General features: G+C 49.3%; 2 protein-coding genes across 2 annotated transcripts in view; one reads left to right on the forward strand and one right to left on the reverse strand.

Moving 5' to 3' along the window:
• Nucleotides 1–18,264, reverse strand: part of Klf3 (Kruppel like factor 3) — a 31,424-nt gene extending 13,160 nt beyond the window's left edge. Inside the window, exons 1-2 of the mRNA XM_036200807.1 lie at nucleotides 17,305–18,264; nucleotides 3,284–3,379 (exon numbers count right to left, since the gene is read on the reverse strand). Coding sequence (XP_036056700.1) covers nucleotides 3,284–3,340 — 57 coding nt within the window. The 5' untranslated portion in view covers nucleotides 3,341–3,379; nucleotides 17,305–18,264. The remainder of the gene's footprint in view (nucleotides 1–3,283; nucleotides 3,380–17,304) is intronic.
• Nucleotides 5,368–25,917, forward strand: part of LOC118591885 (translation initiation factor IF-2-like) — a 37,431-nt gene continuing 16,881 nt past the window's right edge. The window contains exons 1-3 of the mRNA XM_036200340.1: nucleotides 5,368–5,558; nucleotides 7,878–7,973; nucleotides 16,570–17,607. Of these exons, the coding sequence (XP_036056233.1) occupies nucleotides 5,368–5,558; nucleotides 7,878–7,973; nucleotides 16,570–17,607 (1,325 nt within the window). The remainder of the gene's footprint in view (nucleotides 5,559–7,877; nucleotides 7,974–16,569; nucleotides 17,608–25,917) is intronic.

A 25,917-nucleotide genomic window follows, 5' to 3' on the forward strand; every position in this document is an offset into this window, starting at 1 on the left:
GCCCATCGGGATGTCCACACCTCTGCTGCATGTACATGTTTGCTGACTGCTGCTTGTCACTGGAATGTGAGGCAGGGGCTTCATAAGCACCCCAGGTCCGGATGTCTGGGATGAGCTCATCGGCTCTCTGAAGCTTTTCACACCTGTGGAGGCTCAGAATAATGCCCATCCTTCTGATTCTTGAAGACAGGAGGCTGGGGGGGGGGGGTTGAGGTGGGAGCGGTGTGTGTGTGTGTGGGGATGGCGCAAAGGCTTGGACACTCTCCCAGCAGCCTTACTATTACTTTATACAGCGAGAATTTCCAGTTTCATATTTTCTTAGGAATGGCTTTGGAGGTCTCTTGACAGCACAGTCAGTGGGTGGGACAAGTGACAGGAACAGGAAGTCTCTACTGCTGAGGAACACGAAAACAAGGTGCACCTGTGACACAGGGCTAGGGCGGCGTCCTCAGACCACAGGTGGGGCTCAGGGCACAGGAAGGCGGAAGGCGGGGCGTGCTCATAAACACTTGCTCTGGGCTCAAGCTTTCTGTCCACCCAGTCCAGGAAAACCACCAAGGGCGGCAATCGGGACAGAGCTCGGGAAATGACTGGTTTTTAAGGACCTCTCGTAGGACAAGAAGTCTGCTGGGCGACAAGAGTCACCAGGAAAGAGGACTTCAGAGGGAAGTTAGAGGAAGAGTGGAATGTTTCTCTTCAGCTTGTTTTCCTTCCGACGGCCTGAATCAGAAGCTCTAGTTGTCCCCTTTCCCATTAGTCCTTTCTATCATGTGCACAGACTTTAACAGGGTTTAGATTCCAGGAGAAGAAAAACGTCGTGTCCTCACTTTCTCTAAACTATGACAAAACAACCAAGAATAGGATTGCTCTGGCCAGGATTTTCTTTAAAAAGGAGAAAGGTGGTGGTGGCTGTGATGGCAGACACTACAGCCTCGTTATGCTTTTCCTTAGGCGGCTGGAGAGGTGCCTCAGTGGCTAACAGCACTTGCGGAGAACCCGGGTTCGGTTCCCGGCACCCACGTGGCAGCTCACAACTGTCTGGAGTCCAGTTCCAGGGGACCAACACCCTCTTCTGGCCTCCTCAGACAGTGCATGCACTCACACACACACACCGGTAGGCAAAATACCGATATACAGGATAAAAATTTCTTTGTAGGCATAGTGGGACATGCCTGCAATCTAAGCACCCAGAAGGCTGAGGCAGGAGGATTGCCATGAGTCAAGGCCAGTATGGGATACACAGTAAGACTCCGTCTCAAAGGAAACAAAACCAACCTTACAAACGTCCACTGCTGCTCTAACACATGCCTTTTTGATTCCTCCACTTCTTCCTACAAAGGTGTGGGAGACCGAACTGACCCGAGCACAAACTGGAGCTCTCTCTCTACTCCTTCATGGTAAGCACTAAATTAGCTTCTGGAGACAGAATGAAACGGATTCTGTATCAGGCGGAGCTGACCACTAACACATAAAGGAGGAAAAGATCACTAATTAGAAAAACACTTTTCCATTTCACCTTTATATGCGTGCTTTGTTGTTCTGTGAACTTGACCCAAGATCACGGCACCTGGGAAGAGAGACTTCAACTGAGAAAAAACGTCTCCTGGAGACTGACCCACAGGCAAGTCTGTGGGACATTTTCTTGATTGAGAGGGCCCAGCCCACTGCAGGAGCTGTGTTATCCTCGGGCAAGCGGTCCTCAGTTGTTAACAGAAGGGTAGCTCTTGAGTAAGTCAGGGCAGTATCCCTCCAAGGTCCCTGCTTCAGGATCCTGCCCTGATTTCCCCTCAGTGATGGAGTGTGGCCTGGAGTTGTAAGCTGAAATAAGCCCTTTGCGGGCCGGGCGGGACCTGAGAAACCTTCCGAGCACACTCTCCACTTTGCTTTTGATCATGGCGTTTATCATAGCAATAGAAAGCAAACTGACAGAAATTACTGCATTCTAACGCATAAAAAGGTAAAAAGTCATTTTACCCCATCCTATCGCAGTTCAGCTGCATTTTCCTTGCACCTGGTTATCTCAATTTGGTAATGTGGGTCTTCACGTTAGCTGCAATTGGGCTTTCATGCTTGATTAAGAACGCTGGATGTAGACCAGTCAAATGCACCAACGATGGCCATGCACCACTGATAAACATTATATTCTCCAGTTACAAACCGGAGAAATGTGTCTTATCTTTTAATGTTCATTTTCCTGAAAGATGACCATCGCAACAGCTGAGGAAAAGGGGGCAGGAGACAGCAGCGCAGAGACGCTTTGGAAGAAAGGTCTGTTTCTTTGGTGACTATAATTCTAACCGGTCAGTGATTCCACTTAGGTATGTGATAACTGCGTTATCCAGCCATTGTGCTGGAATGTAAATGCTGTCTCCTCAAAGATGCTCTCACTTCCCTTCTCATTACGGACACGTGTAGAGAAATACTTCACTGGCCTAGTAGTATCCATGGTAACTGAGCTCCAGGCTCCTTAGAGTGACCCCGTGTCCTGTATAAGCATTTCTGGCAGGAACCTCCACAGCCAGTGCAGAAGGATGATCTAATTTTGTGAGCCTGTCATCCCCGGCCTTCAGCTACACATCCAGGCCAAGACTTTTTCCCCCTGTGAATATTTTCCAATCCCGTGGAAGAAGAGAGCAGGACAGACTGGGGGTGTTGCCTCGTTAGTCAGTGCCCGCTAAACCACATCCTCATGTCTAAACTACTCCTGCTTCAAAAAGTCGGCACCTCTTTGTCACCCACGTCTCATCTCCAGGACACTAGGACTGGACCTCCACAAACACCTGGACTGACTCTTAGTCCCCTGGTGGCCTAGCAGCACCGTGGCCTGGCTCACACTGTGGGGACAGTTTAGGCCTGAGGCTTACAAAAGGGCCATGGATGTAATTCCCACCCAGCCACAAACTGTTCCGAATGTAGGAAGATTCTGGCCTCGCTGCCAAGTCCCTTCTCTGGCCGCTTCTCCTCAGTCATCCCTGATAGAGTCACAGCTCCATATGGCTTCTGTCAATGCTTGCTTTGTCTTTCTTTCTTCTTCTTTTTTTTAAAACTTACTTTATTCACAACGTATTTTACACACGCATTTGTGAACTTCCTTTCAGTGTGGCTGACCCTATCTAGGGGTGTGGGGAAAGGGTCCCAAGGATGGATAGTGGCACCTCGTTTATTACTGGAGGCTTTGAGAAATACCACCTGTCAAAGGCCTGTCAAACAAGGAGCATGTTAGGAAACAACACAACACATAATGTTATCAGTTAAGAGAGCTGTTCGGTCTTGGGAAACTCACCACAGAGACAGGGTCCATGGCCTCCTGCTTGACAGGGACTGGGTCAAACATGAGCATTCTTTTAGTTAAGCCTTCTAGGGTGTTCTGATGTTTGGCCTGGAAAACAAAACAACAAGCCTAGTCTTAATACTGAGGTCGCATAATCTAAGAAAACAAACAAACAAACAAAACAGCCCCTTCCCCTTTTTTCTCCACTCTATCTTCTCTCTCACCCCCGGAATGGCTAGAATTGTTTGCCTTACCTACTATGAAAGATGCCCCTTCATATAATTAAAAGCAGGCCTCACAGGAAGGACTAAATGAAGCAGCATTTCTTACTCAACTATACAAACCCTGACATTTCTGGAACAATATGTACAGCCTCTTCTGGCAGAAACCTCGCTTGGCATTGCTGGGCAGCTCAGGAGAAGACCGACTCCACCCCCATGCTCATCACAGAAAAAAACCAGGGAGAAAGAAACCAAGAAGCAACCAGCACGGATACCTGTGTTAACCCTCCAGACCCTTTGAAGTGGGAATGTAGTACACACACGCTTAAGTACCTTTATGGTCACTTAATACTTTGTTGAAAATGCTTCTTTGCTGTAATGAGTACGGACTCAAAGCATTTGAGCGGATCAGTTTCAATTGTTACCTGTCACTAGCCATAAGGACCAATGGCCAATGAGATAGCGTGGTGGACAAACAGGGATGCTGCTAGGCCTGGTGACCACGGTTCAGTCCCCAGAACCTGCATGAAGCAGGAGCAAGCAGCCCTCGGAACTCCGTGTGTGCCTGTGCACACACACAAAGGAGTCAATAATGAAAACACCGTTGGACCCCTTAGTTTCCAAATGTTCACCACTGCAGACAGCATTGACATTCTCTGCACTTGTATCCTACACCGTCTAATTCTTAGGACACATTTTCTTTCTTTCTTTCTCTTTTTTCTGGAGCTGAGGACTGAACTCAGGGTCTTGCGCTTGCCCAAGCGCTCTACCACTCAGCTAAATCCCCAACCCCTTTTTTTTCCCATTTATTTTTATTTTATGTGCACTGGTGTTTTGGCATAGGTGTTGGGTCTCCTGGAACTGGAGTTAAAGACAGTTGTGAGCTGCTATGTGGGTGCTGGGAATCGAACCCAGGTCCTCTGGAAAAGCAGTTAGTGCTCTTAGCCACTGAGCTACCTCCCCAGCCCCTGACAAATTCTCTAAAGGAGAACTCTTTGCTTCCATTTCTATGGTCCCCAAATTGTAAATCATTTTATTTTGAGCTAACCATTTCTGAGGCTGAACCTTTTTCATTTTTACTTGCCATTTACATTTCTTTCTTTGAGAAAAGTCTACTGGGATCTTGAGACATACTGCCCTACACCCACACCCACTCACAGTTTTCTATATTAGCATGCTCTTACTCTAATGTAAAGGCAGTGCCGAACTTGGGCCTGTCCTGTCCTGCTCTGTAACCACAATCTCCTGCACAGAACCACTCCAGCTGCATTGGGTCTTCACCCACCCCAACTTGGGTTACAAGCTTAGCGCTTTGATTTGAGGCAAGGTCATTCAAGGTCACATGTCACCCTGGTTCAGGTGGCAAAGCGAGTTAAGTTTCTCCTGAGAAACGTGGCATGCCTGTGATCTCAAGCACTAAGAGAGACTGAGGGAGGAGGGCTGCCCCAAGTTTGAGGCCAGCCTGGGCTACACAGCAAGACTCTGTCTCAAATGTGGAAAACCCCACCACGGCTGCAGAGGGCTCAGTGGTCGAGAATACACACTGCTTTTGCAGCAGCCTTGAGTTTGGTTCCTAGTACTCATCTTGGGTGGCTCACACCCGTCTCTAACTTCAGCCTTTGGGGACCCAATGCCCTCTCTGCACCTCCATGGGCCTCTGCACTCACCAGCGCATACCCACACAGAGACACACAATTTGAAAAGAAAATCGTTAAAAGAAGTTCCAGGTTCTAGAGTCGTCTGTGCCTCCTCTCCTTCAGTGTGGAGGATGCCCCCCCCCCCCCCCCCCCGTCCTCACGGTCCCATGACTGCAGTGCCCAGAGTCTTGTGAGCATGTGTTCTAGAGTCTCTGCATCCTCTCCCTCAGTGTGGAGGATGTCCAATCCCCACAGTCCCATGACTGCTGCACCCAGAGCCTCCTGCACACGTGTTCTAGAGTCCTCCGGTTTCTGCATCCTCTCCCTCAGTGTGGAGGATGTCCTGCCCCGACGGTCCCATGACCACAGTGCCCAGAGCCTCCTGCACACAGGTTCTAGAGTCCTTCAGTCTCTGCGTCCTCTCCCTCGGTGTGGAGGATGCCAAAGCCCCATGACCGCAGCGCCCAGAGTCTCCTGCACAGGAGCTCCCACAGTTACACATTGTCACACAGAAGCATCAATGTGGTGCCAGGTGGCTCTCGGGCCTCAATGGAACCTCTTCTGATTTTCATGTAAATATCACCCACCACACAAGGCCCTGACGTCACAATTAATTGTCCCATAACCTAGGATGTATCATAATCCGCAAACACATAGTGACACCAGGTTGCTCAAACTCCATGGTGTCACCACCCTCTTAGGTATCCCAGCAAAAAACAAATGGACAGGAAAAAAAAAGGGTGATCTCATTAGGAAGAAAGCCTCTTGTGTCTTAGGATCTAATAAGCAGTCCTAATTCAGCAGCTCTGCAGCTACATACACTCACACACACCTTAAAGAAGGTGCAGCATCTCTTGGTGTTGTTAGAGACCAAACAACTAGTTGATACCTCTGCTTACATTGATAAGGCATAGTTTAGCAGCTTCCCACCAACACCTCAGCCCTTTAAATGGAATTCTCTAGCACCATCTATCCCACAAGATGGTTATCTTGTTGCTTACATTCCCAGGTGTGGAAGGAAGGAAAGAGACCTGGCTTTGAGGCCTCAGACTTCTAGCCCCGAGGCAATACTTCTCATAAGGAGGATACAGACTACACTCCTTCTCAAGCTTTTTCCCTCTAAATTACTCATTTCAACAGACGTGCACAGCATTTTTGGATATGTGGCACACACTAAACACACGAGACTAGACTCACTGGCTTCAAACCCTGGAGCAATATATAAAGATAAATGCCCGGAACCCTCAACTGTTAGCAAGAGCTTCTAGGGGGAGCCACATGTGGTGGTACACGCCTAGATCCCAGTACTTCGGAGGAAGCTGAGGCAAGAGAATGCCACAAGTTCAAGGCCAGTCTGGGCTCCAAGAGAGTTGGGAGCAAGGGCTGGCTACACATACCCGGGTAATGATGTTCAAGTTTATTGTTTCTATAGTGAAAAGTTTAAAGATAAAGGGGACAGAGGACAGAAAGGATGGGAAGAAAATGGACTTTGTGAACACATCGGGCTGCCTGATCAAAACAACTGCAGTGACTTTTCTGTACCAATCGCCTCGGCCACTGCTTTAGACTTCACGGGCTCTGGTGAAGGCTCAGGAAGGAGGCAGTGTAACTCCGGCAGAATGCTTGCCTTCTACCAAAAGGCCCTGGGTTCAATCCTGATGTGACCACAGTGCCACCAAAGCGCCTTCCACCTAAGTAAAAATAAGCTAAGACCTGTAAGAATCAGGGTCTTTAACAGTGCTGTGCTCTGCAGGTATTGCTGTATCTGTTTTAAAATCTCCTTTTTCTACTTTTCAGACAGGGTCTCCCTATGTATCCTTGGCTGACCTAGAGCTTACTAGTAAACCAGGCTGGCTTAGAATTCAGAGCTCCACACCCGCCTCTCTCTCTCTCCCAAGTACAGGAATGACAGGTGCGCACCACCACACCTCACTCATTTTTTTAAAAAGGATTCTGAAACCACCACTGCTTGTGAAACCTTTCACCGCACTGGCAGCAATCCTAAACTGAACCAGTAGGTGGCGCACGAAAACAGGCATTGGAGCCTTGAGAGGCTGGCGGAAGATAGGCGTGTGCCCGCCTCAGGGTCTTTAAAATCTTGTGGGTTTTAACCAAGCTGAGGAATCCTATTAACAACTTTATGTGGGGTATCGCAGAGATGAGGAGCCTCAAATGTGGTGGTGGTTGTTGTTGTTTTCTGTTTTCAAACACACAGTTACATCTTAGTTCTGTTCCGATCAACACTCAATCTGAATTAAGCAATGGCAAGATAAAACAGCAAAACCTACTTTTGTTTTTAAAACTGAGTTATTGAGGCGCTTAAAAACCAACAACATAGGAAAAGTCACTTTTGCCCAAACAACTTCCCATAATTGGAACAACTGAGTGATTAGTCAGGGAAGGGCCCGAAAAACTGAATTTTCATTTAAAAGTGACATCCCTTCTGAACATCCCCCCACCCCCCAACTCCAGTTCTATTTTTGACTGCAAGGGTCAGATTTCTGTCAACATACAAAACTGTAGAATTACATATGAGAAGACTGGCGAATCCTTGAGGTGACTTCTAGAAACGACAGAGCTCGGGCAGTCTGAGGCTCACTGTACAACTAACTGCCTCAGTCGAGAAGGAATGGATGCGGGCGGGGAAGTAAAGTCCACGGCTTCTCAGTTTGTTGAGGACAAAGCGAGACGGGCCTGACGCTCTCTTTTCTTTTTATCCCTGTTCTTCATCTGTGTTTCTTTCCTCAGGTCCTCAAAGCGTCCCCGTGTGACTAGCTCCCCAACCCAGCCTGACCCTAAGGCTTGTCCCAGTCGCCGGCTTCCCTCAAAGAGAATCTCAGACCGGTGTGCAGAGAGCAGAACCACCAGACAAGCGCCAGGCAATAAGCAGCAAGTACCCCTTTGGCTCCCCCAAGAGTGAATTTTCAGACGAGGAAGTCTGTCAGTGCTCCTCACCCTCACTCTCCAAAGGACCCGAGGGGTAAAATCTCAGCTCTCTGTGTATCTTGGCCAGGAGGAAAGTGTGTGGAGCTGAACTTCCTTTGGAAACCTTTCTTTAGCAAATTCTTTGAGTGCTCCCAGGGAGTAGAACTCTGGCCAGAGACCCAGGAACTGCCACCTAACTAAGTCAGAGGCTGGCCATAAGTGCTGGCACCTACCTGGAAGGGTGTCCAGTTTTCACACCACCCAAGTCTCTTCACCCACCTCAGTCTTCTAGGGTTGGTTTGAAAAGAGTCCCGCGGAACAGTTCCAAAGCTTTGCCTCTCATAAATTATGTTTGCGTTATACCGTGTTTTGTAAAAGGGAGAGAAATGAATTATTTCGCCGCAGATGGAATATAATGCTCCAGAGAGCAAACAATCCGCCCTCCTCCTCCTCCTCTGTGAACAGGCCACCCAATTTTTCTTTTCTGCCTCCACCCATCTGCTCCACCCCATGGAGAGCTGCCAGGGCGAGTCCAACTTGTCCAAACAGGACATGGCTTCAGATAAGATTCTGCCCACACCCTGTACTTCGGAAAGACCGAGTGAGGCAATTGACTTTCCATGTAAGCGAGGACAGGTGCAAAGGTGACAAGCAGGGGGGTCCCTCCACATTTCCACACCAGCCCCTTCCCACAGCGGGAGGGGTGGGGAGACCCAAGCCTACACTACCCTTCAGGTCAACTCTCAAGTTCATGGGCACCTGCTTGGTTGGTTCCACTTTTTTTTTTTCTCCTTCCTTTATACTCCCTGGCAATTCTGTGTTGTAGTTTTAAGGGCAAGCAACCTAAGATAAATTGAAAAATACCCACAATGTCTAATCCTGCTGTGCACAGAGCTCCAAAGACCTCGCCTAAGCCTCCCAGCTCTCCTCTGTGAGGCGTTATATAATCAAACCCAGAAGGGCTGCGTGAGGCCACAGAGCCTCTCATCTGCCTGGCTCACTAGGAGGTGCCCTCCCTATCGCTGGAGACCCACCTCACTCCACCCTGCTGGGCCTCCACCCGGGGAGCCCCACCCTGCTGGAAGGGACCGGACTGGCTCCAGGCTGCAGCCAGTTCCTGGAAATTCCACCCTGAGCAAGGATGGCTAGGATCTTAAAAATAACCAGAAAGAACTGTTAGGGCGGTGTAGTTCCTGGTCCAGGAGTGTCCACCATGGAGTGACTGCACCTTCAGACGCAAAACTGTGCCGCCCGGCGGTGGGGGTGGGGAGGTGGAGTGGGGGGGGCAGCCCTCCCCATCAACAGTAAACACAAACCAGAAATCGCTTGTAACCACTGCTGGGCAACATGGCTCCAGCCCAAACCCTCCTCCTCCTCCTCCTCCTCCTCCCAGTCCCCTCTCTAAGAGGTTGCCTCTCCCTCCCTCCCATTTGCCTTATTTTCTGGTCTTGCGCCACGGAAACCTAAGGTCATCTGTGAAGCCTGCCCCACCCCTTCCCCCCCCCCCCCCACTTCCATCACTGCCATGGAGGCCAGGTCCTCAGGCCTCCTGTGGAGTCCATGACCCAGTAATGCAGCCCAGCTCTCTTACCACCCGTCCCTACCTCTTCTGCTCCCTCCTCCAGGGGAGCCTGGGGCTGCCAGGGCGGGGCCATACTGCCTGTACTTGTCACCAGCTCCCTAACCAGCCCAGGCTCTCCAAGTGGCCCTGCCTCCCCCTCTCAAACCCCAAGCTTTTGTTCATTTTTGGCCCTGATGCTGGGCAACAGTGTGGAATGCCCCCTCCTCTTCCGGCTTATCTAAATCCTCCTAATTCTTCAAAGACCTGCTCAAGGCCCTCCCTATGTGGCCAGCTGACTGCTCCCTAGTACATCCAGGTTGGCCACCTCTTACCTAGACAGGCTGGGTGTGGCCTCCAGCACAGCCAGAAGGGTCCAGGCAGGTGCCTCCCCGACACCTTAGGAGGCTCCCTCCCAAGAGAGAGTGAAACAGACGAAGATGTTTCTTCCTATGCTAGGCCCAAGGAGCAAACAGCAAAATAAGCAACCCCTCGCCCCAATAATAATAATTAATTACAAGCGACCAAGCCCTGAGTAGGACTTCCGCGGTCATCTCCTTGGGAGCACACTTGAAATGTTCCAAGGGTGAGGGAGGGCCCAGCCCTACAGGAAATAAACCATGAAAACTTCCTGAAGAAGTCACTGCCCCTCACCTTCGCCTTGCCTGTCCAGTCTCGGGAGACCTTACCATCTTCCAACTGTTTTTCTTATCCACCCATGGAGGCCTTTTGAATAAGCCTAGTGTCAAGGGCTCTGAAATCTAAAACAGAACAGTAAGGGGGAAAAAGGAAGGAGGCGGCGGCTAGAGGTGAAAGGTTTTGTGTGGGCCAGTCTTTATTTTCTGTAAGCGACACTTCTGCCTGGCGTGGTGGCACATGCTCTTATCCCCAGTGCTCAGGAGAAACCGCAGGACTGTTACAAATGTGAGTCCAGCCTGGTCTACACAGAGAGTCCCCGTCTCAGAAACAGAGAGGGCTATTTTTGTTGACCAATGAAAGCAAAGGCTGCGTCGGGAAGGTGTCTGCCCCGCGGGTCACCACCACCTTCATGACGAAGGTCCCGTTCTTTACTCATCCGTGTCATTTCGTGACTTGAGTGGGAACTGCCTTCCCATTTCACAGATGAGAAAACTTCAAGGGCGAGGTTTAAAAACCTGCCAAGTGCACACAGCCAGAGCCAGGATTCGAACTCGCGATCACGGACGTCAAGGCTGGCTATTTGGCACACCACTCAACTGCCAGCACAGAGAGGGCTGCATGCTAACAGTGGGACAGTGACTAGATTCTAAGAGCCTGGTCCCTGGGGAAAATGGCACTCAGTGACAATCTTGCAGTGGCCGGCAGGAATGATTTTTAACCCCTTCCAAATGGCGCTGGCTGCCTGCCCTCTCTTTGCAAGATCAAATGACATTTTCTGAAAGTCCCGAATTAGAGTATCATTCCTGCCAGCCTATGCACCGCGACTGGTCCATAAAACTGCTGAGAAAAGTGGGCAGCTTTACCCAAGTAAATACGGAAATCCTCCCAGTAACTGTTCAAAGGTGGAGGGGTCAGGTCTTCATCATCCCCATTTTAGAAATGAGGAACTAGAGGAAGAGGTGAAGTGACTACTAGTCCACCCTCGTGGAGCTGCAGCCAGGAACCAAAGCGCGACTGTTTTCAGACCTGGGTGGAGGGAGCCAGTTTTGGGTGGAATCATCTCACCCTGGGATCACTCCCCAAGACAGAGGGTGTGGTGTGCACACTGGTCCACGGTAAGCAGTGCCATGGGGCGGTTCCAACAGCAATTAAGATTTCAAAATGCCTTTTCAGGTTAGATCACTCAAGGCAGCTCCCCTGCATCCCGGGGCATCACTCAGAAGGATGATTGCACGCAGTGGGAGATTAGCACTAATGACTAGGTGCTCAATAAATACCTGGGAGATGAACAAATATATGGATGTCAAACTACACTTCTCATGTAGGAGATACATGAAGGGCAAGAGCCCGGGACGAGCATGGGACGGAGGCCAGGGAAGCATGTCCTAAAACACAAAATGTGACCCCTTTAAGGAGTTAGGGGAGACAGAAGCGCCATGTTGAAAGAGGTAAAGCGGAACAGGAAATTGATCTTCCTAATCAAAGCATTTGGGAGTGCAAAGCTTTGAAGGTACCAGGGTATAAAGTGCAAGTGCAGATAAAAGGAGTGGACGGCAGTGATTAGAGCCAACAGTATGCAGTTCTTGGAAAGAATGGTAGAGGCCACAGGAGACAAACCCAGGCTGCTCTCCAGGGTAGTGTGCCTGACTTCAACAATCTCCATTCTCTTTCCTGTGCAGATTGGGCTGCGCTCCATGGATGGGGGCTGGTTTCAGCTCCTGAACCGTCCCTTGCCTCATCCCTAACCCGTCCAAAGACTGGTAACTGGAGTAGGTCCCAGACTAGGCTGGACTCAAGATGGCACGCCTGGGAGGTTTCCCTCTGGGATACCCCCTTTCTGGACATTAGGGTGAAATCTAGATTAGACCAAGGGCTGAACAGAGTGCACGGAAGGCCAGGAAGGAGCTTGTTGTACAGTCAGCTGCTCCATCTGCACCCCAAGTCCCCCCTCATAGTGCTGGGGAAATGATAATGTATTCAGCCTGCCAACACAGTGGGAGGGAGTCTCAAACCTCTCTCCAGCAAGCAGTTTTGCCAAAGAACTTGACTACAAACAGGCAGACCGATGCCCAGAGGACAGCTTCTTTAACGGGGCATTGCAGAGACTCACAGTCCACACACAGTCGGGGTGTATATACTTTTTCTCTTTGGCTTTGCGAGAAAAACACCTCTCGTCCTGATCTGCAAAGTGTCTACAGTGCACTGCTTCTCTTTCGTCCTGACTTTCAAGGAAGGAGTCTTTGGTGTGGATGGGGTGGGGGAGCAGCTACCTCCTTTAGACAATACTCTCCCTTATCAGGGCAGACTCTGTCTGGTTTCCTGTCTCTGAGCTCTGGCGTGACTGCCTAAGATGAGAAGCGGGGGCCTGGACAGAAGGGGCCTGAAATGGGAAGCCTGCAGACCATCCCCTCCTCTCCCCCTCAGAGGCACGGCTGAGAAAATAATCACTTGGCAAACCAGGTGTTAATTGCTCTAAGATTCTAGGGATTTCTTTCCCCATAAGAGCTAGGCTCAATGGTAACTAGTCACTTCAAGAAAGAAGTCCACTTTCCAGAATAATGTCATTCCTACTAAAGGACATGCTTGTATCTTTTTTTTTTTTTTTAAATGCAAATGGGTGTAAAAGTAGCAAGAAACACTGAGGAGGAAGGCCACCATTTTAGAGCAAAAGTGTAGATTTGGAAATAGAAGAAAAGTCAAGAACCTGGAGACAATGAAGTTAAATTAGGCATGATGAGTTATCTGGTGAAGAGATGAAAACTATTGTTCCCATGTCTTATAATTATAGCAACTACCAAAAATAAAAAATACGATTTCCCCAACAATTTAATAGAGCATTTAAAAGTTTGCAGCACTTCTGACAGTAGATTAGATCCTAATCAATCCTACGAGCCACCTCCCTGTCTCCTCCCACCCCCAAACAGAAAGAATGATCTGGAGAACACCTCATCAAGACGGTCTACCCAATCAATCTAGTTGTACTCTTTACAACTTTGGAACTAAAAAACAAAACCAAAAAACTCCTTCAATTTGGAAGATTTATGAACTTCGGCTTCAAGGTCTCTTGTGCTACTGATCAACTTAATATTTCAAGTTGCCTTGTTCCAAGAGGGAAAGAAAAAAAAGGAACCATAGCAACACAGGGAATTTCTACATCGCCCAAGATTTTTCAAGGAAGGTATCACTAGCCAACCGTTTGGCTCCGGTAACTTTTGCACCAGGGACAGATGGAACATTTCACTTTGTATCGCTCTATATTCTCCTGTTGTAACTAACTCTAGCAGGATGGGCTATTTAAACACAGCTACTGGTAGGTCAGGCCTGATTTGTATGGAAGCATCTCTTGAATTCATTTCATTAGGTACCACTGTAAGATCATCCCTTTAAGTTTTAAAGAAAATCCCCAAGTTGGAAAAAACAAAACAAAACAAAAAAAAAACCCACATAAAAGTCCCCGCCCCCAATCCTTTAAAAAAAAAGGTCCTCAAGAGCTTGGGGGGGGGGGGGGAGGTGATGAGGACAAAAACTTGTTAGAGTAAGTTTTAAACAGTTTATCCAGACTAATGAAGAAGCCACACGTGAAAAGAATAAAAAACTGATATTATGAAAGATAATCATCCTTCTGTTTTCAAAATAGAAGATTACAAGTTTCCAAACTATCATTAAAGAAAATCAACCAGTCAGTACCTAGCTTTCCTTTTTCCTTAAGATTTTTATTATTCTTAAAATGGGCTAGAAATCAACTCTGGAATAGAGGAAACTCTTTGTCCTTAAAAAAAAAAAAAAAAAAAGACTCAGCTGGTTTAATCTTTATCCTTAAAAGAAATAACCCTGGGATTTTTTTTCTCCCCTTCAATACATGCCAGGCTTTGCTTGAATAATTTTTCTAGAGATTTCTCCTTCAAAACAAGCAAGACTTTTTCCAACTCAGCCCAGGTGGCCAGGATATTTAAATTCTCCATCCCCAGGGCCTACCGTGGGCAGCCCAAGTGACATGAACAAGGTGGGGCCACAGTTTTCTCATAATGCTAGATCTTCAACTCTTGAGGGGGTCAATCCTGACCTAATTTGACAGTTTTGGGGCAATGTGCCTATCTTAAAACTGAGGCTCTACCCATCTTCACAGGAAAATTGCAAAAATAACTTCCTTTGGATGTGTCCATATGCCCATGAATTCCCTCACATCATAGTCCAACGATGGAATATGTTTTAAAAGGTAAAAGTATTGATTTGCCCCTATAAACAGTGCAGCGAGGGGTGTGTGTGAAAAGGTTAACCGACTTCTCATTATGACATAACACAGGCATCTTAAGCAATCGCAGTGAGGAGACATGATAACCCCTGGGTGGGGATACAGAGTTTAGGGGCAGGGACCATGGCCTGGTTTAGGCTACTGATCGACCAGAAACAGGAAAGAGCACACATATGCCACTTGGAATGTATGACGCAAACCCCAGCCTTGAAACAAAGAACAGGAAACAGCCCGGCCGGCAGGGCTGGAGAGAGAGCACAGAGAAACATTTAGCCGGCCCTCCCTGACCCTATATTCATGAGCAGCTGGAGTTTTTTGAGACAACAACAGGGGGGTGGAGGTGTTTGTTCTATGGGTGTGAATAATAACACCAGCTTTATACAGGGGACCTGCCCTATTTACAAATAGGAGCTGCCACACACAGTAAACATCCCGAGTGCACAAGTCATTTTATCATCTTTAAGCTGCAGAGACCTTCCAAATTACCTAGTGCCAGTCTCCTTCCTGATTTCCTTTGTCCTTTTCAGCCAGGTCCCAAGAGCTAGCAGCCCCCAGCCCTGACCAAATTCTACGTTGGGTTAATACTTTGAGCCAAACACCATGCATGCTGGGGAAAATGGAGAGCACGGCTTGGCTTTAAGAATCCAGGTCACAACTGGGTTACCCCACAGAACCGAAGCTGGACCACGTTAAAGCCTCCCTTAGTCACAGCTAAATTGGAAGCACAGACTTTGGCGATGCAGCCACTTGAAAATCTCATTCTTTCTCAAATGTAGAGAGAGGTCACTGCTACTCACTGGTTCTCCACATAAATCTACTGAACTTCACCTTTTTGGGAATGTGATTTTTCTTTTTCTCTCTCCTGGCAGTTCCTTTACTCCAAAACTGACATGCAATCCATAAACCGCAGCACCAATTTTTACCCAGATATTCTCTCAGTGTCTATTTTTCCCCTAGGTATTCTTAAGGCAGCAAAGTCCATTTGAAGTCCCATCCACAGTATTTTTCTTTATTACTTATTACTTTGTTAGCCAAGATGGTTTAACTCAACTCAGGTTTCTATTTTCAGAGATTTAAGGATTGGTATGTAGACATAACTACAGGTTAAAAAGAAAAAATGGGGGGGGGCACATCGCTGTACCCATAGCAACAAGATTGGATTTTAATATAGAAACTTTGCAGCAGAGACAATAGCTTTCTCCACAGCTACGTAGTTTTCTATCGCACGAGGCTTTGTGTGACCCAAGCAGCTACTTTTCTTTGTTATTCTCACATCTCAATTCTGAACACTTGTACTCTCCACATCAGCCAACCGATCTCTCCAGCAAACCTTCACAGGACCTAACCAACGGTGCCGGTCTGCAGCAAAGCCCACTGACGAGAAAGCAGCTTTCCTTCAGGGAACTTAAACTATCAAACGTCTTCTTTCAGGTTTCTATTAACAGCCTAAGGTTAGCACACACGTTCAAGCCAAAGAATGACTCGGCGGGATCGTTCTTCAAAAAACATAACTAACTTGCAAAATCAGAATGTTTATATTACATAGTTTTCCCCCACCCCCGCTGCAGACTTCCCTGGGGTGAGGGACAGTATCGTGCAAGCAGAATTCTCTTATAAAAAAATGCACCTCAAATTTATGCATAAAATACTCCTATCAACAACCGGCCCGTGCCCCCCTAATTTTGCTTAGTAACAAGATACTAATTTAAATGAGTTCGGAATGCCAATTCATACTTTCCCCCCATGCACCAGACTCTCTTGAGACTATTAGAGGAAAAAATAAATTCTTCGAATAAAATCTCAAAGATCCCATGTAAAATGTTTATTTTGAAGAAATACAAGGTGAACAACTTCCAGTGTCCATTTAACCTGAATTATTCAAAGTCTCTTTCACATTCAACCACTACTATTGTGTCCTGCAGGAAAATTTACACAAGCGTTTGTTATCTGCCGAAGACATGGATGTGACAATTCCAACTCTTATCTGCCACCTCCAAGCCAGCCACTCTGAAATGTTAGACAGGTCCCAAGGGTCCTGGTCCACACAACAGTTCTGTGGTCCCTAGGCGGCTCTGGTTCCCTAACCCCGAAGGCGCTCTCCATAGCCAGCCAAGCTGCAATCCTTTGCTTCAGGCACTGCGGCAGGTTCTCTCCACGTCCCCAAAGGCAAACTCTCCAAAGCTCAGTAATTCTCTCTCCCCCCCCCAACCCCCCGCAACCCGCCCCAAGCCAAATGACCCGGCAGCTCGCCCGCTCCGGGTACCAATCAGAGGATGCTCCTTAAGTCCCAATCGCCCCCAAGTTTCTTGCCAGAGGCGCGGGAGGCTGGGCTCCAAGTTTGCTGGGGCGGGCGGCAGCTGGGGGTGCAGGCGGGGGGCGGGAGCCCCGGAGTCGGGTTGGGAGGGGGGGAGGAGCAGGCGCGCGGCCTCGCAGCTACCTGGCTCTCTCCACCGCGGCCGCACGCGGGGTGCGCCTGGGGGTACCGAAGGGAACCCAACGCGGGAGGCCGGGGACCACACAGGTGAGCCCCGCCCGCGGGCTCCCGGGAGCTCCACTGGGTCCCCGTATCCCACGATCCAGCCCGCCATCCCCTCCCCCTCGCTCCTCCACCCCGGCTCCGATACACTTTCCCAAGCCCAGAGGCGCCCTCGCTGCACCCTGATCCCGTTCTCCGCGCCCCGCTTTCTCCACGAGAAAAAAGAGAGAGAGAGAGAGAGAGAGAGAGAGAGAGAGAGAAAGAAGCAAGCAGATGCGACCCAAAGCGGGTCGCAGGAGGGCAAGGTGAGGGCGCGGGGACTTACTCTGCCAAGCAGCGCGGTGCCAAGCGCAGCGGCCGGGAAACCCGGGCCCGGCTCCCTCCGGGCGCCCGGAACCCCGCGGGCGGGCAGGTCAAGTGTTCCGGGCCGAACGGCGTCGGGGACAGGGACGGCGACCGCACGGACGCGCGGGTGGGGTCGCTGGGCTCAGCAGGCGCTCGCACTGCGCTCGGGCCGCGGCTCCGCGCGGCTCGGCTCCCGGCTCCCCTCTGGCTCCTTGGCACCAACTCCGGGCAGTCACATGACGCCGGCGCCGCTCGCTCTGCGAGCCTCCCCGGGGCTGGCGGGGTAAGTAGAGGCTGGGAGCCGGGGTGGGAGGGTCAGGGAGGGGCAGCGGGAGCCGCCGCAGCCACCCGGGCTGGGAGGGGTCCCCACCCACTTGGGTGGAGGCAGCCGCCGGAGGGGTCGGCGAGTCACTGGCAAACACGCACCCCGCCCTGCCCTTCCCCGCCCCCGCCTCCCGCGCCGCCCCCGCCCGCGCCCCGCCCAGTCACCCGGGGCCGGCTTGACAGACACTCATTATTCCCCGGAGCCGGGCGCCGCCCCGCCGGCTCGACCTGTCCCGCGAGGCGCGGCGGGGCCTCGGGGCTGGGCGTGAGCAGCCCCCGCCCGGCTCTCCACCCTGGGCCTCCACCCGGCCGAGCGCTCCGCCCCGCGCCCTGCTCCCAGAGCCCGCGCCCCGCCCTGGCCGTCCGGGCCGCCTAGCTGCCGCCCGAGCCCCGGGGGGAAAGGAAGGGCGGCGCTGGCCGCTCGCGGCGTCACACGGCTCGCGGCCCGTAGCATCGCTTCCAAAACACACAGCCCCGGTTCGCGGGCGAGCCGAGGAGGGGGAGCGGGGCTGTCAATCACCGGCTCCCGCGGGAAGGGCGGCCCCTCCCCGGCGGAGCGCAGGAGGGCGGGAGAGCGGGTGTCGCGGCGGAGGACGCGAGTCCCGGCGCCCGAGAGCGCGGTGACCGGTGGCGCACGGGGTCGCGCTGCGGCTGCCGGCGCGCTGGAGTTCTGTGTTCCGGGATTCCGTGGCTGCGCTTGTCCTTTCGCCCGCCCTGCAGGGACAGCCCGGGGCCGCCTCCAGCCCGGAGGGACTTTTCTTAGAAAGGGAGAGACCCCCCCTCGGAGGCGTGCAACTCACTAAGGCCCCCGGCTGCCCTGGAGCGAAAAAGACGGCTGTGACTCGGCACTGCTGCCAGAAAACTTCGCAAACTTCGGGCCGATCCTCCCACCTGGGGCGAGAGCTCGGGCTAGCCCGGGGCTTACCCCGCGACCTTTCCTTGCACGGTGTTAGAAGGCAAGCAGCCTCGAGGCGCTTTTCTGTCCGACTCGTACAAGGACGATTTCGCATAGCTTGGTGCTGGAGTCTGATGCCTTAAGAGTTTCTTTTTAAACAGTATTAATGTAATAAGGAACGTAATAAAAAGAACAAAGGACAAATTGGTTCGATTGTTTTAGTTTTGTGTAATGTTTTAAAACAACCCGGCTTCAGTCTATGGCTTGTTATTGCTTCAAGATGTTTTAAAGGCCCTTTAAGTTCACCGTTCTCACTTTGATGCCTCATCCAGGCATGTTACTACTTAAAACGTAGTGATACATAGATTCCCCGTTCCTTAATATAACTACACAGTACAATAAAACTAGAACCCAGTAACCTCCAACATTGAAATTGCCTGTCCTGAGGAGCCCCAGAAGCCACTGGTTCAGATAGCATCATAATGTCCTCTCTTAACCTTTAAAATATAAATGATAGGGGACTTGGGTGGCTTATTTGAGTAAAATACACACCAAAGAAAGACAGTTGATTTTTGTGTCATTTGTTAATTGCTTTTCATTGGTCACCAACCCATTAGCAGTCTGCTTGAATGGCTTGGATATGAATAAGCTGAGACACACAATGCAATGACTACGGAATTGTTTGCCTGGCTCATAGTAGGTGCTCAAAATAAATAAATAAATAAAATAAAATGCAGGTTTCAACTCAAGGGGACATGGGATGTCGAAAACTCATAACCATGGCGCTCTTGTGCTGTTCACGTGGGCATGGGACTAAAGAAAGGTAAAGTAGATATGTTGGGGAAAAGGTGACCCAGGATGAGAAGGTGTGATGTGGGAGAGGAGGGGATTAACAGGTAGTGAGCACTCTGGATCCGGTGGCTCCTAGGAGGAAGGTCAACTCAAAACCCCTGTTCAGAGGCATCCATTCAGTGCTGAGTAAGCTCAGTGAGAGACCAGGATCCCTGCTAGGTAGGCAAGTCAGAACTGCCTGAAGTCATCATGGACTCTTGGCCCTCCGAGCAAGTCACCGAACCCTCTTCCATCATTACCTACTCCTCGGTCACTACCATGATCCACCCTGATGTCAGCAGTCTGTCCCATTTGTAATATGGCTACCCATGCGGAAAGGGAGTAGAAGCAACAGAGTAAGAATGTTCTTTCTACATAGGACGCACATCTACATGTGTCAGTGTCTTGGGTGACTCAGTTTAGACCGAAGCTCAACCTTTCTGTACTGATGGGTTCCTGTATTAGTTACTTTTCTATTTCCGTGATAAAACACAATGCCCAAGCTAACTCAGAGTAGGAAGGGTTCATTTGGGGCTTATGGTTTTATCACCATCACGGTGAGAAAGTGTGGCAGCAGGTAAGTTGGCATCAGGAACAGCTGCGAACTCACATTTTGAACAGCAGACAACCAGCAGAGAACTAACTGGGAATGGTGGAAGGCTTTGATACCTCAAGCCGGCTCCCCGGTGATCCATTTCCTCCAGCAAGGCAGCTCCTGGATCTCCCCAAACAGCGCCACCATCAGAGAGCTAAGTATGCAGATGCTTAAACTACCACATTCCACTCACTGGCACCTCTCATCTGTGGCCATGGGATAATAATGCAAAATGCATTTAGTCCAACTTAGAAGTCCCCATAGTCTTTCAGTTTCAACTCTCGTTTTAAAGGTCTCAAGTCTCTTCGGAGACTCAAGGCAATCTGGCAGTCGTAACCTCCTGTAAAATCCAAAGGCAAAAGACTTACCTCTACCGTGCAGTGGTACAGAGTAAATATACCATTTCAAAAGGAAGGAATGGCAGTATGAGAGGAAACTGGAACAAAGTCTGAAGCCCAGCAGGGCAAACTCCAAAATTCTCTACCTCCTTGTCTGATGTCACAAGGCTTAGATGTCAGTGCCCTTGTTTTTTGCTTCTTTGGGGGCCCGTCACCCAGCTCCTGGAGGCTTATTCTTAATTATAATCATGCGGCTTTAGCATGGCTTTTTTTTTCTTTCTTTTTTTTTTTTTCTTTTTTTGCCAGCTTTCCTTAACTTACATTATCCTGTCTATCTTTTGCCTGTGGGCTTTTCCCCTTCTCTTACTTCTGTAAATCTTACACTTACTCTATGGCTTGCTGTGTAGCTGGGTGGCTGGCCCCTGATGTCCTCCTTCTTCCCTGGCTATTTCTTTTCTTCCACATCTCTTTTTTTCTTCCTATATATCCTCTCTGCCTGCCAGCCCCGCCTGTCCTTTCTCCTGCCTTGCTATTGGCCGTTCAGTTCTTCATTAGACCATCAGGTGTTTTGACAGGCACAGTAACACAGCCTCACAGAGTTAAACAGATGCAACATGAACACAAGCAATACACCTTAAAATAATATTCTACAGCTTTCCAGCTTTGCTGCATGTAATATAATCTTCTCTCTTGGGTTCTTCTATTCCCTGTGGGCCGCTCTCCTTGGCAGACCTCACAGCTCTGGCATCTCCAACATCTTGGGGTCTAGATTGCGCCTGTGGCTTCACTTCCTCCACAGCGTCACACACTAGCCTTCCAGGGCCCCCACAAAGGGACTCTTCTGCCATACGCCTGACCTCAGTGGCTCTCTGAAACCATGGAGTAAGATTCTATAATCCCTTTACTTACATATCCCTCCCGACTGAAGCCAGCATCTGCTGCAGAATATTCCTTTACACTGTGTGAAGATGGTTTAGTAAAGAGCTGGATGGCCAAGAGCTAGGCAGGAAGGGATTAGGCAGGACTTCCAGGGACAAGAAGAAAGGCAGAGTCACCAGACAGATGTAGAGGGAGCAATATGTGCAGGATGAGAGGTAAAAGCGAGAGATGAATAGAAAGGGGTTGATTTAAGTTAGAAGAACTAGTTAGGAACAAACCTGAGCTAAGGCCAAGCATTCATAATTCATAATAAGTCTCTGTCATTATTTGTGAGCTGGTGGTCCTGACAAGAAAGTTTGTCTACAAGCATCACATGGACAACACTGTCTAGTTCAGCTCCAGTTTGGCATGGATCCGCTTCCCCTTGAATGACATTGGCCACAGCTTTTGTTTGCTCTTCCTTTCCAGGGGCAAAGAATTCTTTATCTCCTTCAGCACAAGCCTTGGCTGTAACATGAAAGTTCCCAGTGCTTTCTTTCTCTCCAAACTGTACATTTTGTATTTCTTTGTGCCCTGCTTGGTCTTTTGTTTTTTCTTTATTGTAGAACTGCATAACCATGCAACAGTTAAAATTAGGCTGTCTTGAAATCTCCTCTACCAAAGAGATCAGACCAGTGGTTTTTAAACTTAATCTCAGGCAAATTCTCAGGGCAAAGGCAGAAGGCAGCCATAGCTTTTGCCAAAGTCTCAGTAGAGCAGTTCCTAGCCCAGTTGCTGTTGAAGTCCTTCCTTCCCTCTGAAGCCTCTTGAGCTGGTCGTCCACAGTCCCCAAAGCTTCCAGCACTATGGTCTTCCAAGCTCCTACTAGGACATCCCATTAGGCCGTGCTTACAGAATTCAGCTGCTTTCTAGTTCAGAGCTTTACAGTCTTCGACTTTACCCCTAATGCCCCCACCCCCTCCACACACAAAATCAGTCTGTCACAGCAATACCCCACTCCCTGGTACAAACTTTGGCCTCAGTTCATTTTTAGTTGCGGTGATAAAAGATCATGACCAATGCAATTTAGAATAGGAAGAGTTTATTTGGGTTACTGTTTCAGAGGGATGAGAGTCTATCACCATCATAACAGGGAAGCATGGTAGCAGGCAGGCACGGCTCCAAGGAACAGTTGAGAGCTCACATCTTACATGGCAGGCAGCAAGCAGAGAGAGCTAACTGAGGTGAGGCTTTGATATCTCAAAGTCGGCCCCTAGTAAGGCTTTCTCCAGAAACGCCACACATCCTCAGCCTCTCCAGACATCTACCAACATGGGGCAGACCAAGTATTCAAAGGCCCAAGAATCTGAGGGACATCTCATTCACACCAACTCAGTTCTCTACCTCCCATTTAGACTCCTTTCTCCTGTTCTCTCTTCTCACCCTTCTTCCCTGGCCATTTCACATGCTTGGGTCTCCAGTAGGACAGTGGTTTTCAACCTGTGGGTCATGACCCCCTTTTGAGGTATTCACAGGGGTGAAATATCAGATATCCTGCATATCAGATCTTTACATTATAATTCATAACAGTAGTAAAATTGGTTATGAAGTAGCAATGAAATAATTTTATGGTTGGGCCTCACCACAACATGAGGGACTATATTAAAGGGTCATGTCATTGGGAAGATTGAGAACACTGCTCTAGGTGGAGAAGCCTCCTTGCCGTTTTTGTTGTTGTTTGTTTGGTTTTTTTTGTTTGGTTTTTTTTGGTTTTGGTTTTGGTTTTTTGAGACAGGGTTTCTCTGTGTAGCTTTGTGCCTTTCCTGGAACTCTCTCTGTAGCCCAGGCTGGCCTCAAACTCACAGAGATCCACCTGGCTCTGCCTCCCGAGTGCTGGGACTAAAGGCGTGCGCCACCACCGCCCGGCTGCCTCCTTGCCTTTTATCCCAACCTTTTACCTCCACTTTTATTTCCCTAAACTGTTGACTCTTTAGATTGAGACTCAAATGATGGTATCCCAGAGTTAAATCTTCTCCCACCGGCCATCCTCCACCCTCCTTTGGGCAAATTAAGATGCTCCTGCTAGGTGCCCTAATAGCCCCTGGTTTCTCTTTTTGAGAGGAGGAAGATTGGAGGTAATCTTGAACTCTGGTCCTCCTGCCTCCACTTCCCAACTTCTGGCCTTATAGGTATGCAATACCACACAGTTTAGTAATATGTGTATGGAGTGTGTGTGTGTGTGTGTGTGTGTGTGTGTGTGTGTGTGTGTAGAGGCCAGAGGTTGGCACTGAGTCCTTTATCCCTCTCCACCTTATTTTTTGAGATGGGATGTCTCAGGGAACCTCCTGCCCATTGATTGCCTAGACTGGCTGGTCAACAAGCCCCTCCCCCATTCTTCTGTTCTGCTTCTCAGTCCTGGGATTGTAGACATGGCGCCATACTTGCATGGGTGCTAGGGATGCAAACCCAGACCCTCACTCAGTGCTGCAGGATTTTACCAAGTGAGCCATCTCCTTTACCCTGAACATTCCCTCCCTCCCCGCTTGGTGTTGGAGATTGAACCCGGGGCTCCAGGGCAAGCTACACTCTAAGCTGATGATAATTATTTGATCCATGGGTTCCTTGATGACTTTCAGCCATGCTGGATTTTTGAAGATCTTTTTTTGTTTGTTTGTTTGCTTATTGTTTTGTGGTTCTGAGGATTTAGCACAGAGCCTTCTGCGTGCTAGGCAAGAACTCCGCTACTGAGTTTCATACACCCATTTCTCCTCCTGGAACACTTTTGTTTTTTGTCGGTGCACCGTGATGATTTCTCAGTGGGACAAGAAATGAACCTCCGGGGACAGGGATTGCTTCTTGAGCAATATTCCATGTCCAGAGTCTGGCTGCTCGGTGACAGTGTGTCTCCTGAGTAGATGTGCTTTCTGAATCGGGAGGAAGGGAAGATCTGAACGGAAGAATTGAAGGCCGAGCTCTGTGGTACAGTGGTGGCCTAGAATGCGCAGGCCCTGGCTTCCATCTCCAGCCCTGCAGAGGGAATAAAGAAAGGGAGCACCAGACCCAAGTACTTGGCAGTAGTGGGGAGTGTGGGGTGGAGGAGCGGGAGGGAGGGTGGGGAGGAGCAGCGGGAGGGAGTGCCTCTTGCTGAATATTCTCAAGCACTGGAGTGGAAAGGTAATAATACCTGAGTGGGGTTTGTCACTGGGCTTTGCTGTGTTGCTTTTGCAATGCTGGGGGATCTAGAAAAGCTGTTGTCTGCTGGGCGAGCACTCTAGGGCTCTATGCTGAGCTGCTACTGGCCCTAGACCTAAGGTTTGGTTTGGTGTTCTCTTTCTTTTTACTAATTTTTTGTGGCAGGGTCTTGCTGTGGGATGTCTTTCGGTGTGCTGTGAATATGTGTGGCTCCCATTGGATAATAAATAAAGCTGCATTGGCCTATGGCAGGGCAAGGTAAGGTTAGGTGGGACCCTCAAACTGAAACTAAGACAAAGAAGGGTGGAGTCAGGAGAGATGCTAGCCCACGCCAAAGGAGCAATAAGATGCCAGCAGACTGGTAACGCCATGGCCACATGGCAACATATAGATGAATAAGAATGGGTTAATTTAAGATGAAAAAGCTGGCTAGCAAGAAGTTGAAGCCATAGGCCATACAGTTTGCAATTAATATAAGTCTCTGCATGATTATTTTATAGGTGGCTGCCGGACCACGGGGCCAGGTAGGAATGGAGAAATTTCCATCTACAGGGTCTGTTGTTCTCCAAACTGTCCTCAAACTTGCAATGTAGCCGTGAAGGATGAACTGTGACATCCTGATTCTCTTGTGCTCACCTTCCCAGCGCTGGCATTACAGGTATGAACACCTCACGCAAGGTTTATTTCCTAAGCCTCTTATTTTATTATTATTATTTTTTAGAGAAATGAAATATTTTTATTTATTTATTCATTCATTCATTCATTTATTTATTTTTCATTTGTTTGTTTGAGATAGAGTCTCATGTATCCTAGCCAGGCTGGTCTCCAACTCACAGTATAGCCAAAGATGACCCTGAACTTTGGATCCCCCTGCCTCTGCCTCCTGAATGCTAGGATTACAAGCATGTGACCCCACACTTGAGAGACAAGGGCCTTATGCGGGAGTCCAAGCTAGCCTTGAACTTTTAACGATCCTCCAGCCTCAGTCTTCCTAGCACTGAGATTTCAGACATGAAAGACCGTGTCTGGTACATGGTTTTCTTCTTATCCTCAATGCTAGCACGGTGCCTGACCCAGGCTTAGGTGCTCAATCACTCCAAGATAAATGCAGTCTCTCCAGCTGGCTTTTGGGGTGGCTGCTTTCCCCAGCCAGCCCTTGCTGACAGCAGGCTGGTCTGCTTCAGTTCAGGTAGCTCAGGCTCAGCACTGGCTCAGCAAGGGCTCAGCACAGGCTACCCCTCCCTGCCTCCTGCAGGGCCGCAATTGCTCCCAGCCTTTTATTGCAACCCCACCTTTCTGGCTAGAGAGAAGGTATGCGACCTAGTTCTAGCCATTGGGGTAGAAAGGCAAGGATGCCAGGGCGTTGTGGGAAATATTTTCCTTCCTCATAACAGGAAACCCCCAGACCTACTTTGGAAATTGTGATGTGAGGATGTGATACTTAAGCATCCTGCAGCCATCCTGTTTGCACGAGAAAGCTAGGATTTCAAGTTTCCGTATTCATGGTTCTCTTCTCCTCCCGTTTTTTAGTTCAGCTGTTACTTCTTCAGGGAGGACTTC

This window comes from Onychomys torridus, chromosome 10, assembly GCF_903995425.1.
Source record: "Onychomys torridus chromosome 10, mOncTor1.1, whole genome shotgun sequence".
In the NCBI taxonomy this organism is placed as follows: domain Eukaryota; kingdom Metazoa; phylum Chordata; class Mammalia; order Rodentia; family Cricetidae; genus Onychomys; species Onychomys torridus.